At 44.5% G+C, this 18078-nt stretch overlaps 1 protein-coding gene across 3 annotated transcripts in view; it reads right to left on the bottom strand.

Annotated features, from left to right (window-relative positions):
* Positions 1–44: 44 nt before the first annotated feature.
* Positions 45–18078, bottom strand: part of rab3gap2 (RAB3 GTPase activating protein subunit 2 (non-catalytic)) — a 28375-nt gene continuing 10341 nt past the window's right edge. The window contains exons 12-35 of one of the 3 annotated variants that reach the window (XM_080784752.1): positions 17448–17537; positions 17072–17211; positions 16357–16552; positions 15693–15836; positions 15508–15590; positions 14651–14715; positions 14463–14553; positions 13887–14008; positions 12834–13047; positions 12438–12535; positions 10685–10793; positions 9731–9891; positions 9034–9214; positions 8406–8576; positions 7930–8036; positions 7016–7082; positions 6502–6572; positions 6354–6389; positions 5373–5501; positions 3838–4053; positions 3019–3108; positions 2622–2828; positions 1602–1766; positions 45–1191 (exon numbers count right to left, since the gene is read on the bottom strand). In XM_080784752.1, the coding sequence (XP_080640878.1) occupies positions 1039–1191; positions 1602–1766; positions 2622–2828; positions 3019–3108; positions 3838–4053; positions 5373–5501; positions 6354–6389; positions 6502–6572; positions 7016–7082; positions 7930–8036; positions 8406–8576; positions 9034–9214; positions 9731–9891; positions 10685–10793; positions 12438–12535; positions 12834–13047; positions 13887–14008; positions 14463–14553; positions 14651–14715; positions 15508–15590; positions 15693–15836; positions 16357–16552; positions 17072–17211; positions 17448–17537 (3106 nt within the window). In that variant the 3' untranslated portion in view covers positions 45–1038. The remainder of the gene's footprint in view (positions 1192–1601; positions 1767–2621; positions 2829–3018; positions 3109–3837; positions 4054–5372; positions 5502–6353; positions 6390–6501; positions 6573–7015; positions 7083–7929; positions 8037–8405; positions 8577–9033; positions 9215–9730; positions 9892–10684; positions 10794–12437; positions 12536–12833; positions 13048–13886; positions 14009–14462; positions 14554–14650; positions 14716–15507; positions 15591–15692; positions 15837–16356; positions 16553–17071; positions 17212–17447; positions 17538–18078) is intronic. The other 2 variants (XM_080784754.1, XM_080784753.1) reach the window with 2 other exon arrangements.

Raw genomic sequence — 18078 nt, 5'->3', positions numbered from 1 at the left:
GATGAATGCACCCACTAGTGTATAGACCCATTCCAGGCTCTTGACAAGCTTCAAACCTCTTTATTCTGCATAATTCAATCCCAGTGCAGGACACAGAACAGAATAGGAGGTCTACAGGCACAGCTAGTACAGAACAGACTGCATATATAAATAACAAAATAATATGGTCTATTTCTTTATGGTACATACATCGCTCTAGGAAGAGGAGAGGATATATAATTAAGTATGAGAGAATTATGATATGCCGCGCACAGAACAGTTAGGAACCTAACCCAGAGAAAGAAAATCACTATAGTCATTTTAAAGTCAGAATAAGATGGGTGTGGTGGAAATTAAATTACATGCTGATAAAGCAAAGACATGCCCAGTTCCATCTCACAAATTGTACTCTACAATACTTTTCGATAACAAACACTAGTGTTAGACAATGTATGTTACAGCAAAAATAAGGTGATTGGATCGAATAAAAACCCATTTAAAAGCCCGTCATATCCATTCTTCCTATAATACCTCATTGACAAACCGATGTTAAGACATTAAATCGCGTTATACAAGCTCAGCCGTTGAAGGATACGACTGGGGTTCTTGGTCTCCATCATTTTTAAGGTGGCCTTTAAAAAAAAAGACATGATAAATAACAGTGGACCCAAATAGTGATGGGGACGGAGGACCGCCCCACTGGAGCACCAATGTCTCTTTCTCTATCCTTCCTTTACTTCCCTGCCCTCCATCCATCCATCCTTTTACTCAGTAAAATGTCAGGGTTATTTTAACCATTTATAACTGAGAGTGTACAAATGTAAAATAAAGGTGTTTTCTTTTAAGCCAGCCAGGACACGGCTGGACAGGAATCTCTCCTCCGTCTTAACGCGTTTTCAGAAATATCTGTATTAGGAAGAGACGCTCAACGATATCCTCTCTCTCAGACATTCAAATACATTTGTACCCTCTCAGAGTGGTGATTTTACTGCGTACCCACTAAAAGCCAAGGCTTGGATGGCCTCTCTGCTCCTCTGTCCCTACTGCCCCGTCTCCGGGTCAGCCCTCGGTAGTGAGGGCATCCACGGCCTCCATTAGATGCAAGGCCAGACTGTACTGGGCGTGGTTCTCTGGCAGGATCTCGATCAGTCGGCTGACCAGCCTGCTGCTCTGAGCCAACGGTACCGAAGGGCACCGCAGCTCGCTGGGGTCCTGGAAGGAAGAAAAATGCACGCAGAGGAAATTGCATACAAGGACATAAATAGTTCAGGTGCAGCAAAGTTAGCAATCAACAAAATCATGGCATATGACACACACAATAGTTACCATACTTAATAATGGGAGTCGCAACGGGGGGCCGGAACTCTTTGAGCCGTTTGAATAAAATAGGCTCTGAAATGGATTGGTACTTAACAGACAGTGAAGACACAGAAGGAAGTCGTTTGGGTCAACCGTGTACATACATGGATGTACATTAGTACATTAATAGAGATACAAAGCTGGTATCAATTGAAAGTCCATGGTGGCCTAATTACGGATATCAAACTGAGTCCTTAAATTATATATATATATTTATTTATTTTAAGGTTGAGAATCACTGCTGTAGGGTGTGGGTGTCTCACCATAGCCTTCAGCCAAGTGCAGAGGGTGGGGGGCAGGCGCGCCAGCAGCTCCATGGCAGACTGGGTCTGCGCCTGACTGTGGAGCAGCGAGTAGCAGAGCCTCTGGCCCGTCAGCACCAGCAGCTGAGAGCCCAGCACGTCCTTATCTTCTACCTCCATCATCACCTGGGAGGAGGAGGACGACGGCAAGGTGGCTTAAGATAAAAGCTCGGAACCTTCCATGACGTTACCTGATGAGTACCTTGATCATCACATGTTATACAACCTGTAACCTTGCTTGTTTGTTTGTTTATTTTCACTCAAAATAAATTTAAAAAAAAAAGACGAGACGGGAGCTCCGCGTGGAGTAATTATGGAACGCAAATATATGATGAGGAAAAATGGGAACGGTTCTCCCCAATGAACCATAAACAAATAAACCAATTTGAAGATGGTTCAATTAATAAACAGTGAAAAATAAAATAAAGGCAGAGATGAATTTCTGGTTGAGTTGCATCACCAATCACACATTATTAAAAACTAAAGGCAGTAAAATGCATGGCAGTTGAGTAAACGTGATATATTGGGATTATATTTTTATGTCAGCATTGTTCACTGTACCAGAGACTCTTGTCATGACACAGTGTCTATTTGTTTTTTTAATTTAGAGTAGCCAATTGTACATTGTACACAAATCTTCTCTTCCCCGACTTCCATTATAAGCACAAACCATTTTCAGATGCGGGGTCCACAGCCAAATACCCTATTGTGCTAAGACGTTTTTTATCCAATGGAAATGGGTCGTATTATAACCGGGGACTAGACTATTTGACATTCAATGTTCTTGTTCCAAAATTGAGTGTTGAAAAATGGGGGTCGTCTTATAATCAGAGTCGTTTATATTCGGCACAATACGGTTCATTTTGCGGGCTCCTGGACACTAAAAGGTTTGAGAACGACTGATTTTGGAAGGCATTTGTACAGTACAATCGGCCTCAGGTCTTAATGGGTTTATCTATTCGTAACCTGCCCTGGCTGTACCTCTTCAGCCCTGAGATCCAGTCCCTGGTTGTAGAGCTCACAGACCAGGTGTCTTTTGACGACGTCGGCGTTGACCTGCAGCAGGGAGGCCAGCTCCTGGCACAGCGAGGGCCACCAGTCAGCCCTGGGCCCGCTGGCAGGGAGCGGCGTAGTGGAGGCTACGTCGTCCAGGGCTTGAACCCAGGCTGTGAGCACTCGCAGGAGGAACTGAGAGGGAGGACAGGGATGAGGGGAGGAAAGATTCTATTCAACCACTTTCAACCTGGCATCAATATTATGGGCATGTCAACTCATTACAGGCAAACATTTACATTAGTAGTTTAACAACGTCACATGAAATGCGTCTCCTTTTCACTTTGTTCACCCTGTAAGTGATCCGATCGGTCTGTCTGCTCACCTCCTGTCGTAGTGAGATCAGGCTAGGGTCCATGTCACCACTGGGCATCAGCTGGATGGAGGTCAGGTCTCTGAAGAAAGCATTCTTACCCTAGGATGTTATAGAGCGCTAGTCAGAGTGTGAGCCAACAGTTTTCAGACTATTTGTATGTTGTACTCCGTTTATCAGCAGCTCTGAATTCTGGATCTCAGGGACACCTATAACAATGCTTGTTTTACACCTCGTTTCCAGTTTTGTATGACGTCCGTAATTGTTTAATAAGCACAATATTCCCTCTAGTGTTCAATGCAAGGAAATTATGAATTTCGTTTATTTTACACATGCATCAAAATATTTTTTTTTAAATATATATGCATTTAAGTAACCTGACAATATAAATGAAATGATTTATTAACAGGTCAGCAACTGAATTGAACGAAATAGCGTCTTCTGCTGTTAATCCTGACACACGGTGCATATGGTTCCCCGAGATTCTTTCTAATGTACTCAAATTCCGTGGAAAATAATTACTCAAGAGCACGCAAATGTGTGCACTCAGAGTTACAAACAGATAAAGGGTCCATTTGGTTTACAAACATCAATCATTTATATTATATATATTAGATTAATAATTAGATTAATTAGTTTTCTATAAATTAGAAAACAAATATTTAAGTAGTAGTAGTAGTAGTAGTAGTGAAAATAGCTGGATCTACACGCTTGTAGATCTGTTATTTTCACTAGTTTCGGTCCTGTGGATGCATCACATTTCTCTAAAAAGCTTGGGAACCACTAGACTAGAGTACTACCGTCCCTCCCAAAACCCCCCACGGTCCTCACTTTGCTGTCAAACAGGCTGAGCGGTTTGAGCCTCAGACTGAAGGTCATGGTGGCGTGCAGCAGCGAGGCCAGCAGACAGTGGTGCTGGACCAGCGGGTAGTGGACCCCCTTCTGCTCCAGGGCCAGCTCGGCGAGGGACGCCGGGCCCTCGGCCCCACCCCACACCTCCTCCACGCACAGCTCCGGAAGGGCCACCTCCTCCACCGCAGAGTCCGCCTGGGAAAACAAAACCAGGAAAACGACGGGAAGGAGCGGTTGGGATTGAGAGAGCGAAGGCATGTGAGTTTAACCACTTAAACCCTATGTTTCTGTAACAGTGGTGCTCAAACTATTTCAAGTGAAGGAGCCCCCAAATTGTTATGTAATTGTCCGCCGACCCCTATCTGCAAATATGTTGTTCCAGAGTCCCCCAGAAGCAAAGATTTGAGTTAAAAACGTTCGCTGTGATCTTTGCACACATTTTCAAGATTTTTCAATAATAGTATGACATGCCCAGAATAGTTACGCTGGGGTTCAAGTGGTTAAGAAATGCAGGAAAGTTGTCAATATCTAATTCAGGTATTTGAAATTTAAGTTCAGCTGTAGGGTGGTATTACATTAGGTACAGGAAATGCTTTTCAGCCAATTGGGTGCTCTGGTTGGTCAACAAAAGCATGACGAACCAATCGTAGGCCGGGTGCTCTAGACCAGAACAATGGTTAAAAACTGGTCAAATGATATGTCTTTGGTTTAGAGAGACCCTGGATATGATAGAGGCGGTCATTTATTTTTAAATACACACATTATGGATTATTATGGTTATGGATAAAATGGTTGTGTTTAGGCATTGGGTTACAGATTGTTATGTTTAGGAGTAAAGTTACAAACGGTCGTGGTTATAAGGTTAGGTCTGATGGGTTTGGAGAAGCTAACATGAAGCTAAGATGTAGAAGATGTAACATGAAGGTAAGGATCTGGAATGGCATTCAGACCGACGGCAAAAAGAAAAGAAGCACATGCAATGAATGGTTCTGAATAGCTCTCAGTTTGTTGTGGCAGCAGGTCGCTGCTAGTTGAAGTTCTTCTCTTCCATTCCAAACCCAGGGCTAGAAAGTACGTAGCAGTGCTCTCACTATGGACTGCAACTCACAAGTGTAGAAAGAAATAATATTGTATTTCGTCTTAGTCGGGTGGAAACTTAATATGTCAACAAAAACACGGTTGCAGATCTACAGCTTTTGATGCTTTTCTGTGACGCTTCGCTGTAGTATGATCAAGTAGGGTGTTAATTTGGTGGGAACCCCCCCCCCCAAAGTTAAAATATGGAGATACAAGGTTTCTGCCCGACAGCAACGATTGAATCATTCGGGAGTCAACCCCATCAGCTGTAGCTTTTGATTGTTAGGCTTATTCAGAATAAAAATAACTGCTGCATGTTCAGCGTGGCTAGTGCTGGAGCCAACGGGGTTCATTCAGGGCTCATGCTGTGGTCTATTTACTGGTGCCGTTGTTGGCTGCTCATTCGCCATGCTTCCCTCCGTTGTACGTTTACTTACATAGTGATTTATAAAAGACAAAGGGCAGTGATTGTAAACCAATACTCCAGTCACCTCCATGAGGATCTGCAGCAGCTGGGCACAGGAACCCAGGAAGGACGTCAAGGCTTTGTCTCCCATTCCCACGTCCTGCACACAGATGGAACAGAGAGGCACTCAAAACCTCATGGCTTCTACGCATGTTCATCCTTAGGTAAGTTGTGTGTTTTCAGTTTATTCTTCTCTACAACCTATGATCCACTGTTCGAGTCTCGTTGAAACCAGAAACCAGGAAATCACATGCGGTTGCAAAAATACAGCTCCCGTCCAGTCCCTCGTTAGGACTCTTTCAGCGCCACCTGGTGGTCACCAGTTTTGGCTTTCGTTGCCAATTAGCCCATTATAAAAAAAAGAAAGAAAGTGTAATTCTATTATGCATGTAATGTGCATGTCATCACCTGTACACCAGATTAGAGGAATTTTCTAAATATGGATATATTTTTCCCCCCCAAAAACTTGTCTTATCGTCCATGGCAATCAGTGCATAATTGGATTCAACTCGTCTTAACGTCTCTGGCACTTAAACCGTTTTCATAGAACGCCTCAATCTCCCTTGCTGTACTGTTCCACTTCTGCAGCGACCACCATTCCATTTTCAACAGACAATAACACAGGAACGCATGGACTGGAAAATGACCATGCCTTGTGGCACATTTTATCAGAACAGGTAGCACCAACACCAAAATAGTGGAGACAAGGGGCCCTATATTGCACCACCCCCGACCCCTTATCCCCATTTTTTACTAGTTTGAAAAACATTTAAGAATTGTTCAACAAGCCGATCTACATCGACACCTTGTAGATGACTTAACATCTAGTGAAGTCATCTGATCAAGGTGGTATGCAGAATGTCAATGAACAAGGTTGAATATGTCTTCGTTACATCTTGTATACAAGAGCAGAATTCTTTTGTTCTGAAAAATGACAAAAACAAACCCTTACCCTTCGACATAAACGATCTTTGGGCACCTTCCCCACCTAAAAAAAGAAATATTTCAGATGAGGACAAGAGATTCTAGTCCGCCATGCACGTACAGTACAGGAGTATGTGTGTGAAATGAATATGCATCGATGGGTCTTTACTCTTTACCTTTTCCATGAGGAAGGCTGCCGCTGAGAATCGTTTGACAATGAAGGTGCTCCACATCATTGAAGATATACCTGTCAAGAGAATCACATTGTAGACAAATATTCCGTCACTTCCATATGGGATTAATTATACTTTATAGGCACAAACTGATGCCGTCAATCGTTTCGCTGGTCACAAACAATTAGCTGATTACAGTATATTTGTACAAGACTCTCAGATTCACCACTCAGATTCAATCAAATATTGCAGTCCACTGCATTGCAATGAATCATATTAACCCATTCTGTATGGGAACCCCTTTTGGTGTTTTAACTAAGCATTATGTTATATTTTAGCTATTGAAAAATCGTGAAAATGTGACACAAATCTTTGAATATAATATTCTTTCAGAAGACTTTTTATTTATTTCGATGTCAGGCCTAAATGGGTGCTCTGAATAGATGGTCACATCCAGTAACAGAATAGTTGCAGCACTCATAATGGTATCTGAACACGTAGCTACCAACTTACTCACCTAGTTGGATGTGTGGACTTGAGACCAGCTTCAGGTGGTCGACAGCCCAACACAGATATCGACCCTCCTGGGAAGAGAAAGTAAGAGAGAGAAATTAGGGACAAATTAACAACAGAGAGCGATGGTTTGATCACCACAAGAGTTAAATGTGTCTTCAGGCACCGATTTGATAAATGCCTGCGAAATCAGTGGTTCTCAAAACGTCTTGTGAAGATTTGCGTGAAAAAAATGCAAAATTATTCAATACGTTTCAAACAGTCAAGATTTTCTTCGTATCTTATCTTTTTAGAAGACTTTTCTGAAAAAACGTATGTCACTATAAATATATACTATAGCTAAAATCTAAAACAATAGATTAATTAATAGGTTAAGCAAGACGGATAACTCCTACAGTATGTGTACCAGAGTCTACTGGAACAGTAGACTCCTGGAACAGCTAAACACTGTCATAAGGTGACATGTGTGCATGTATAAAACGGTGTGCGCCGTTAGCGCTCGGGTCGGCGCAGTGGTGAAGTCCCTGCCCAGTACCACGGAGGTTGTGGGTTCAGAACCACCGTGGTGCATCCGGCTTTGTCGGGAGTCTATGAGAACACAACTGGCTTGTGTTTGGGGGAGGGAAGCCGGGCGGGGAGGATGATGGTCATTGCATGTACTCCTACGGGCTGGGGGCGGCACCTTGTCAGCAGGGAGCTTTGGACTGGAGGAGTAGGAAGGCTCCTCACTAGCAGGTGAGTAAGTAGTGACAACACAGAAATGTGTGTGGGGAGGAATTCATTGGAATAACGACTACATTGGGGTAAAAAAAATAATTGGCTACTCTAAATCTAGATTAAAACATAACGTATACAATATATATATATGTATATAAATATGTGTGCTCTGTCTGGGTAACCTTATCTTTATGTGCATACCTCGGGGTCTTTGTTCCACTGAACCACGTATTCCCAGCAGCAGTGGGCGTACAGGAGGTCAGCAGAGAGGGAGTCTGGGAATCGCTGGCACACGGTCACCAGCAACTCTGGAAGAGAACCGCGGACGGTGTGAATTGACTTTGACTTGATTCCAAACTAAAGTGGCATTTAAATCTGGTGTATAGAGTACTGTAGTTAGAAGTGGCATATACTGCCACTGTGAACCCTGTAAGTGTGGTGTCATTTCATTTAATATAAAAGTAATGAGAAGCCATTTAGTCTGAGAGGCTAAATCTCATCAAATGGTGGTCCGTGGCTCAAATGCCAAAAAAAAAATGGGCCTTGATATGAAAAGGGCTGAAAAAGCCCTGGTTTAAGTGATTAAAAACACAAAAGCATGTGTGATGTTCTGTATGTACAGTATGTGGATGATTTATCTAATGCCAGTGATGATGATAATCACTGAAAGCACAGACCTGCTGTCCTGTCTAACTCGGCATCAGGCTGAGTGTGGTCTTCTTTGGCCTCCTCTCCTCCTGAGCTGTGGTCAGCCTGCTTCTCTGCTCTCCTCTGGAGGATGCCCGCCAGCCGCGCCGGGGCCAAGTCCTGCCTGAACACCCACTTTGACACGCTGTCTGCTATGCCGCCTGCACCGCACATACACAGACACGGACACACACGGACAGTGTTGCATTGGTGATAACATCTTTGGGGGGGGGGGGGGGGGGGAGACGCTATGTTAATAATGACGTCAAGCACACGTCGCTTAACACCTACATGACAGGAGTTAGCAGGTCAAACAGTGGGCTTATTTATTCTGGCTTATTCCTATATTCCTTCCTTAGTTCCCACTAGGTGTGACACTCGGCAGCCTTTGTAAACCTTGCTGGTGTGAACTTAAAGATGTGCCGTGATTTTTGTATTTTTTTCATGTGTTTATGAGGTGACTAGTACATCATTAGACCACTTGGTGTGGTTGTGATGTGCAATGATGTCTTCTCTTTGCATTTAGGGTTTCTTCCTGGAGGCTGAAACCTTGACAGTCAAACGTGCCTTTCCAAGCTCACAAAACAATGCATGGACTGCAGTACAAAGCGTTGTTACCCCGTCCTCCTTCCAGCAGGGTTTTCACAGAGTACTGAGGTGGCGCACTGCCCGATGCTGCCCCGTGTGGAGGAGGAGGTACCCACAGGAGGGTCTGCAGAGCCAGCATGTCCTCCAGCTGGCGGACACACACAGCCCACTGTTCCAGTTCCAGAGACACAGCTTCCCACTCTGCCTGCAGCTGCACGCACGCGCGCGCACACGCACACGCACACAGACACACACGTATTACCATAATTATTGAGAGCACACAAAAACAGCCCAAAAATTGCAGAAGTACATCTATAAACTCACAACGTGCCACGCTGTGACACGTGATAGCCCCAACCCCAATCTTTTTTTGTTTTTAACCACAAAACAATCAACCATTCTAAAATGCGCGTTTCCTACTACACTTTAGATCAGTTTATATCAATCCCAGGTGCGTAGTTTTTTTCCAAACCCCAGCTAACCGTGACCATTTGGCCCTCAAAAGGTATAGTAAAAAGTTATAGCACATGGACGTGCGCACACACACACACGATGACACAGAACACAACATGCCAGTCTGTGTGTGTAGAATAAAATCGTGTAAAAAAAGTGTTCATTTAACTCTGAGCGTGTACAAATCTGGGTTCACCTGGTTTGTATGTTCTCTGAGTTACTAACGGACACAATTAACAAAAGGTAATTATTTACTGTGTGTATGTGTCCCTACCTTGCTGTCTCCCAGGCTGGTGATGTTAGTTTTAGCAGCGCGGTGAGCCACCAGTGCAGCTAGCAAGGCGGCGGCCGGGCTGTGGGATTGAACACAGGCACCGCGCACCTGCTGCCACCAGGGGGAGAGAGACTGGGGGTCCCATGATGCCTCTACCACACCTGTGTGCACAGCAGAAGAATGGCAGGAAGAGGCAGCTTTAGATTCAGCACAGTCTCAAACGTAATGACTTTGTTTTCTTGTTGTATTTTTGTCCTCCGACAACTAGCCACTTAAGAAATATATATATGAAATACTCAGTGAATTGAAGGTTTAAACGTCAACGCCAGCACCATTATTTTATTGAGGGGCACTATAGTCCCCATGTCCAGCTTTGAGAGTTTGTGTAAAGTAAACACAAACATTGTTTTGCTACCGTGTCCTATGACTAGTTTTGAAGGTTTGTTCAACACAAAATTTTGTAAACACAAACCTTGATGACAAAAGTGAGGACGCAAATTGTGATTGGCCAGAATGAGATGATGTATGATGATAGGAGCGCCCCTCACTTCACACGGGTGTGATTTATTGTATATACCGGTATATACAAACATATATTGGTGCTCCAGCTACTAAGATGAATGAATAAACATACAGTGTATCTATGATGGTTAAAATGGAGGTTGAAGTTACATTGGGTTTGTATGGGAAGGGGGCGGGGCAGATACAATTAATATCAAATATCTATATACTGAATCAAGCAACTTAAAAACTGTCCGGGGTGTTCACAAAAGTAGATGATAAAATAACCCCAACATTTTTTTGAAAGTGAAATATCCCTTTAAAACAAATTTGCTCCAACAGTTATCACCTGAGATTGTAAGAAGAGGGAATACCCAAGAAAGCGACACTCGACTGGATCAATGAGGGGAGACAGAAGTAATAAGTATGGCAAGACATCTCCACCGTACTCACCTTTCATGTTGCTGAGGGCAGTGAGAAGAGCGTGCAGGTTCCGAGCGGTCATCTCTGGCTTCTTCAGAACATCTTTCTCCCTGTGCAGCCACACGCTCAGCAACAGAGACTTCACACAAGGAGAGGAGACAAAACAGACAAGGAGGAGGCCTCTTATTGTCCTGGACTGAACAACCCATTCATTAATTCACCCATTTTGTCACCCCTTTCCGATTGGTCCCCGGTCGACCAACCAGCAGGTTGTTTTCCGGGGCTAAACATAAGGAAAATACCGTAAAAAGAATGACCAGTCACTATCCTGCAGTAGAGATGTTCCTTGTTCCAAATTTAAAATGAGAATTGAATCGAAGTCAAGTCAAAGTCGTACGATTTGTCACACACGTGACGTTACCGCAGTGAAATTTGTTCTCCGCATTTGACCCATCTGCAGTGCGCCGCAGGCCGTGCCGCGCTCGGGAATCATTTGATTAGTAGATTTGACCCCCCAATCCAACCCTTTGATGCTGAGTGCCCAGCAGGGAGGCATTGGGTCCCATTTTTACAGTCTTTGGTATGACCCGGCCGGGGATCGAACCCCCGACCTCCCAGTCTCAGGGCAGACACTCTAACCACAAGGCCACTGTCTGCATAAAATATCAATACCGTATATTCTTCAGTCTCCCTACTACACACATTAACACGGTCACTCCTCTCAACTCATCACTTCTCTCCTCCGTCCATTCATGCATCTAGGGGTCTGTGTGGCGGTTCCAGGGGGTCCCCCAGCAAATGTAGTGATCCAAATGGACCCTTATTATTATGGTTCTATAATTCCAATTGTGCACTCTCAAACGTTATTGGGGTCCATCCATCGCCAAATGCATACTAAACATGTTTTTTGTATTTGACTAATCAAGACAATTATTAGTCTGAAATGTAAATAGCACATATAGTAAGACATAAAAGCTAAAAGGATAACACAAAAAAAGAGACTTGTTTCCATTGTGGTCCGATGCATTCAATTCATCAACATAGCATACAAAGATTAACACAATATTACATGTCATCAACAAATACAAACAATATATGTAAAAAAAAAAAAGGGAAAATGACCTACATATGTTTTATTTTTATACACCATTTAATGGATGGCGTCGTCGTCGGTAGGGTTGGGATTCGGAACCGGGTCCATTTCAGACCCGGTTTCCGACATTGCGGATCCGGAGACGGAGAACCGTTCCCCAAACGGTTCTCATCAGTCGTCATTTAGCTCCGCTGTGTCTGTGCATGCAAGGCAAGCAGAGCCTGGGGTGACGTCGTCACCCCACCTACATGAGTGTGTGGGGCCGGGGAGGATACGCCCACTGTTCTGTGCATTCAGCGACCGCTCACCGCCGCGGAACGAGTGGGACAGTATGTCGAAGAGATCTCCAAAGTGTGGTTAACAGAGAGTGCAATAAATGCGACGCTATAGTTCCCTGCAAAAGTTGTTGCAACTTGTACCAGTTGCACCACTTCCACATTGAGGAAACATCTCAAAATCAATATGCGTCCACAACTCACGAGAATAATCTAGGCACATCGCGTTTGAGAGCCATGCGGAAAGCCGTGCCCGCTCTCCTCACAGGGCATTCCACATTTAGGTGGCAGAGCAGTAGAATGAGAACGTTCCCATGTTCTAAACTTGGGTGGTACACGGTCATGGTACCAGGTGCATGAAATTAACAAGTTGGAGAACCATCGATGTATCCCCCCAATCTCCCTTTTGTCTTACCAGCAGCTGCTGTGGACTGACCCCTGCCTTCTGTAGTGTGTCACACACGCTGTGGATTGGGCTCTCTCCACACAGACATCCCCATAAAAGGAAGCTCCCTGCACAGACAGGACACACACAAGTACACATTCTCAGCCGCCTACAGTATACGCTCGACAGTATGGGTGTGACACGGAGGATGAAAGGCGTTGTTCAGTGGCTCTTGTAAAGTCACAAGAGCCATAATGTTTTAGACATTTTCTCGAATTAGTTGAAAAGAAAACATCATGGAGGTTGTACAATGTACATATGAATGATGCATTAGCAAGATATTGATAATTATTTTGCTGAAAGTGCTAATATTATTAGTTTACTGTGTGTGTGTGTGTGTGTGTGTGTGCACGTGCGTTCGTTCACCTAGCTGGTTCCAGTCTGTGTCAGAGCCGCGGACCACGTTCACCTCCCCAGTCTCGGCGCACTCCAGCTGAGAGAGGAAGGTGCGGGCGGGCAGCAGAATGTCAGGGGAGTCCTGGGCGAAGGAGACACTGGGCCGTGTGGTGAGCTGGGCATAGCGCTCCAGGGTGGGAGCCAAGCGAGACAACTCCACCTCCAGGCCCTCCAGGGACTCCACCTAGCGTGGAACCAAGACAATGACGATGATAAGGATCTTGATCAGGTCCATGGTGACAAACAACCAACATCATCGATGTTGACCAGTAAATGTAAATCTAATCGACAGTGTAGAAATGTAACCTGACCATCCATGTGTTACAACTCAATAAATTCACCCTTCACTCAGTCTCTCTCCAGAAGAGCTAGTTGGCTACTGCCCAATCCTAGATCAACCACAGTAACTAGTTGGATTGTGGAACACCTCGAGATTTCAGCACAAGAGCAAATGCTGAAGCGGTGTGCATTAAACCATATTCTTCAGATTTCTGTAAGTCGACTTGTCTGTCAATAAAGTGGAAGTCTTCACATCAACGTTCAAGAGGGTCACACACAGACTGCTGACAAACAATGAGCAACTTGTATTCAATATCTCTGTAACATTAATGTACAGTTGCGTGCAGAATGATTCAGGCCTGACTACTAATACTGTTAAAATGCAGCAGGATGATTACCGTCAACAACATAGGCTCATTCACCAGGCCGAGCGGTCTAGGCACCTAGGCTGGTAGTCCCGATCCTGACGACCTTTGCTGCATGACAGACAGCCCAAGAGCAACCCAGTAAAGTAAAGTGGAAATCTTTCTGGAAATGTGTTTCTGTGTGGTTTCCCATTAAAAACGTGATACTTTCTCCTTCAATGCAACCTACGGTTCTTGTTTTGAAGTTATTATATATTCCATGGCATTGGTGGGCAGCAACATTGGATAATGATACATAATGACATGTTGACAGCCCTGTGTGTGTGTGTGTGTGTGTGTGTGTGTGTGTGTGTGTGTGTGGGTGGGTGTGTGCGCTCACAGCTTCAGGGCATGGTTCTGTGTCTGTGGCAGATTGCAGCTGTTGGATGTCTGAATAAAGCTGAAGCAGTTTGAGTTGAGAGGAGCAGAGTTGAAGCAACGCTTCATCCACTGCTTCAGGATCTACAATGGACACATACAGTACAGACAAACATTAGCAATCATATGCTAATTCAGACCAGAGATGTACAGATATCCTGTCGTTAACATGATTGCGAGCTCTTCATTTGATTTGATTAACACCTACGTAGCCTTGGGGAGGCAGAGAGTATTGCAACCGTTTTTACATTACTTGAGGCTAAGAAAATCCTCTCTGATAAAATGGATTGAAATACATCCATGATTCACCTCACCTTTCAGTACCTGTCACTGCAAAGGCAGCTTGATGTACAAGTACTGTACATCCCCTGGACAGGACACTAGCATTAGCAGGAACTTACCCCCAAAACAACCCTTGATGCTGAGTGCAAAGCAGGGAGGCATTGGGTCCTATTTTTATATGGCTGGGGATTTAACCGCTGACCTTCCAATTTCAGAGCTGGTTGAAAAAAGTGTAGGGAGAGCTCTTATACTTCACCTCGCTCCTTGAAACTGTTGTGTAAGGCGCGTGTGACATTGGTCAGGCAGGAGATGGGAGCATTCTTATTGGACAGCAGAGACTCCAATGCCTGAAGATAAACAAAATGAAACAAAACATATTGAAAAGCATGTTCATATCATTGTCACATCGTGTGTGTGTGTGTGTGTGTGTGTCTGTCTCATCACCTGCTTCTTAATGGCAGGATGTTTGATTTCTAGCAGCACACTCTTGGCTTCACTCTCCAAAATGTCTGAAGAGAATTAGAGCAAAGACAGTCAGATCAGTATGACACTTCAAATCATCGATACAAAAACCTACATACCTCATTCGCCACTGCAGTTCATTGGAGCGACCTGTACAAAGGCAAGGAGGAATTACGGAAGGCATGCTGCCCAGTGCCTATCGGCCAATCAGAGTGTATTTTTTCCGGGACTTAAATTCAATTAAAAAGGAGCTTTATTGGCATGAGGAGTGCCTCTGGGAAAGAGGGAGTCCCGCAAAAGCGTGCTTCACAATTCCAGAAGCTTGCCTTCCATGTTGCCTTCCCTTTTTTACAGACGCTCTAGAGACGGAGGAGGCGTCTACCTTTCTTTGTCTATAGCCAAATTCCAATACCCAGAATCTCGGCCACTCGCTCACTCACACTCGCTCGCTCACACTTGCTCACTCACTCACACTCGCTCACTCACACTCAGTCACTCCAGCATGCCAGTATTACGGGGAAATTGGTGACCTGCTGAAATATGTGACCATCTTGTGGAGTTCACATAACGTACATGGAGGTCTTTAAATATGTTGCCTAAATACAGCTAGGTTGAACTCTGCTAATAAAGAAACCGCAATGATTTACGCTCGGACACTGACGTTATGTGATGTCTACATGATTGTCACAAATTTCAGCAGGGTACGAATTTCACTGCAACACCGCCACTGGACTGATCGAGTGTGAGTGAGTGAGTGAGTGACCGAAATGTAGGATATTGGAAATGGGCTCATGTTTCCAATACCTCCATCTAGTCTCATCCCTGACTCCATGTCTTACCAGGCTCCACCTCTCTGCTCCTCAGTAAGGTGGCCAGTCTCTTCAGCAGGTGCATGTCTTTGGCTCTCTCACTCTTCTTGTCACTATAGGTCAGGAAAAAAAACCATTAGGTTTGCCTATTCTGTGCATAAACGGGATAGATCTTTACCAAAGAACGTGGTTAAACAAGCAGGAGGAGGGTCAACCTGAGGGCCAGGTGGAAGGGCACGGTGATGGTCCTCAGACCTCCGGTGGTGGGGTCCAGCAGACACACCTGCTGGGTGTGGAGCTGCCAGCCCTGACTGGTCACACTGTTCACGCCCATCAGACGGTAGCCGGCGTACAGCAGTCTGGAAGAACATTAGAGATATGCTTTGCTGTTGCTATTTTTGTGTATAGCCTTGCGTAGCGATACTAATATCACTGCGTGGATATTGGTTATGTCCGTCCCACCCTGTTGTGATTTTGCATACTGGGCCCTGGTTGGTTATTGCCTGGTTCCAGACGAATCTGGTTGGCTCGTCACCACTTCGGGGCCGTGAAGTCCTCCCACAATTGAGAGGGGCCCAGACTTAATCTGCCCGGGGCAATATATGCATTGCAAAGGCCGATGAAGGCTGGCTACGCGAGGCTAATCTTTGTGTGCGTCCTTATTCTCAAAGCGTGAAGTTGTGTTTTGTTTGAACCAGAGCCCGGGGCGATACGACCTCCAAAGTCTCAATATGCATGGTTCTCAAACTGAAATGTAATGTAATGATGGAAGTTGATGATTTTCTATATGAAAAATAGAATAAAAAAATAAGTTAATGATTTTCTGTCCCCCTATCACTCATTAACCATTGCCAGATTGAGGCCGAGTGCATACAGTACCTGCAGTGTTTGCCCACGGTGAAGGCCCCCACGCGGGGACCCTGCTGCGTGCCCCACACCTCCAGGATGCCCCTGCGGGGGGCGTAGATGACCAGGAACTGGGCATGGCGTCGGGGGAGGGGTGTCGAGGGGGAAGACTCCCGCTCGCCTCGCCTTTCAGACACCTGCACCCAGCCCAGCTGGGCATCACGGTAACCTAGAGATAGACAAATTATGTTTAAGACCTCCTCAATGGATACGCCTCTAATATTGTTTGCTGTCGGGCAGAAATTTTATCTCCATGTTTCAATGTTTGTTTTTATACTAAATAAACGCCCTACTTCATCATACTACAACGTCACACAAAAGCATCAGAAGTAGCACGGCTACTTTTGCAATTTTTGAATTAGAAAATTAATAGTTTTGGACATGAGGTTTCCACCCGACAGATGATATATTCATAGAAATGTAATTTCCTGACTATTTAGGGCTTAAACTGTGCATGACTGTAAATGATTATGTTCTCAAATTATTCTCAATTCATCTGCAATAAATTATACAAATAATAATAATAATAATAATAAATTATGAAAATAGAAAAATTATAGTTGTTTTTGTAACTTTTAATTTCATAATTATAGAACAATAAAGCATTCTCATTTTGGTGAAGTTGTAATTAGTGCATTTTGACTGATACAGTTTCTCCTCCTCCCTACTGGATATTCTTTCTCCTCACCCTTCCACATGCGGATGGCGATGCCTCTGGCCACGTCCAGCAGTGTGACTCGTCCAAAGTCGTCCGTCACTCCGGCCAGCGTGTTGCAGGGGGACAGACAGATGGACTCCCCGTGGCGACGAGAGTCCGGGAGACCAAACCTGCCCCAAGAGAATCGTCAAATGGAGACTGTGTGTCGCCAAGAAACTACAACATTGGCCCGATTGCGTGGGTTTTGACACGGAGGTCTACTGTACGCTAGTTGCAAAATTTTTTGCACATTTTGCTCACAACAACCTGTGTAATCTCTTTCGCCTGATCATCACGTATCTTCATTGAAGAACAACATGTAATGTATGTTGTTCTTACATGTAAGAGAGAAAGGGTCGTTGGTTACCTGACTCCCAGGGGTGTAGCCGCTTCCACTTTGGGCTTCTGTTTCTGAGCTGGTTCCTCTTCACTCTTGTTCTTCCAACCTAACCACCCACTGAGAGAGACAGAGACAGATTCATTTTGGGGCTTTTTATGCCTTTATTGATACTGTAGGATCGAGATCCGAACATGCAACGCGCTGTCAGGCTGCAACGCCTGGGCTAATTAATCGAACTTTAAATAATCTGAGAGAAGAGGGAGGGGGAAACAGAGTGAGACAGCAAGATGAAAAAAGATAAGCCGAGAAATGAATACACGGCAGAGTGGTAATAAAATGAAAAGTGAGATATAAAAGGAGACAGTGGAGAGAGGTGTGGATGGAGGAGACGCTGCCAGGGGACAACAGGCTATAGTTCAGTATTGATTTAACCGTTTTGTTGGCTGGTGCAGTAGCAGCATTAATGCACAGTGGTGCACAGTAGCTTCAGTAAATTTGTTTTTTTTGTAAACTGATGACTTTCACTCCACTACATTTGAAACAGAAATATTGACTCCACTGTATTTCTCGGAAAGGAGTCTTTTGGGACCCAGCCTTAAAGAAATATATTATGAATTATCCACTATTTAAAATATAGTGAAAATAGACAAACTACAAG

Source organism: Protomyctophum bolini (assembly GCF_963924005.1).
Source record: "Protomyctophum bolini genome assembly, chromosome: 15".
NCBI lineage: Eukaryota > Metazoa > Chordata > Actinopteri > Myctophiformes > Myctophidae > Protomyctophum > Protomyctophum bolini.
The sequence above is the reverse complement of the archived record's forward strand: the minus strand, read 5'-3'. Positions and strand labels throughout refer to the sequence as shown.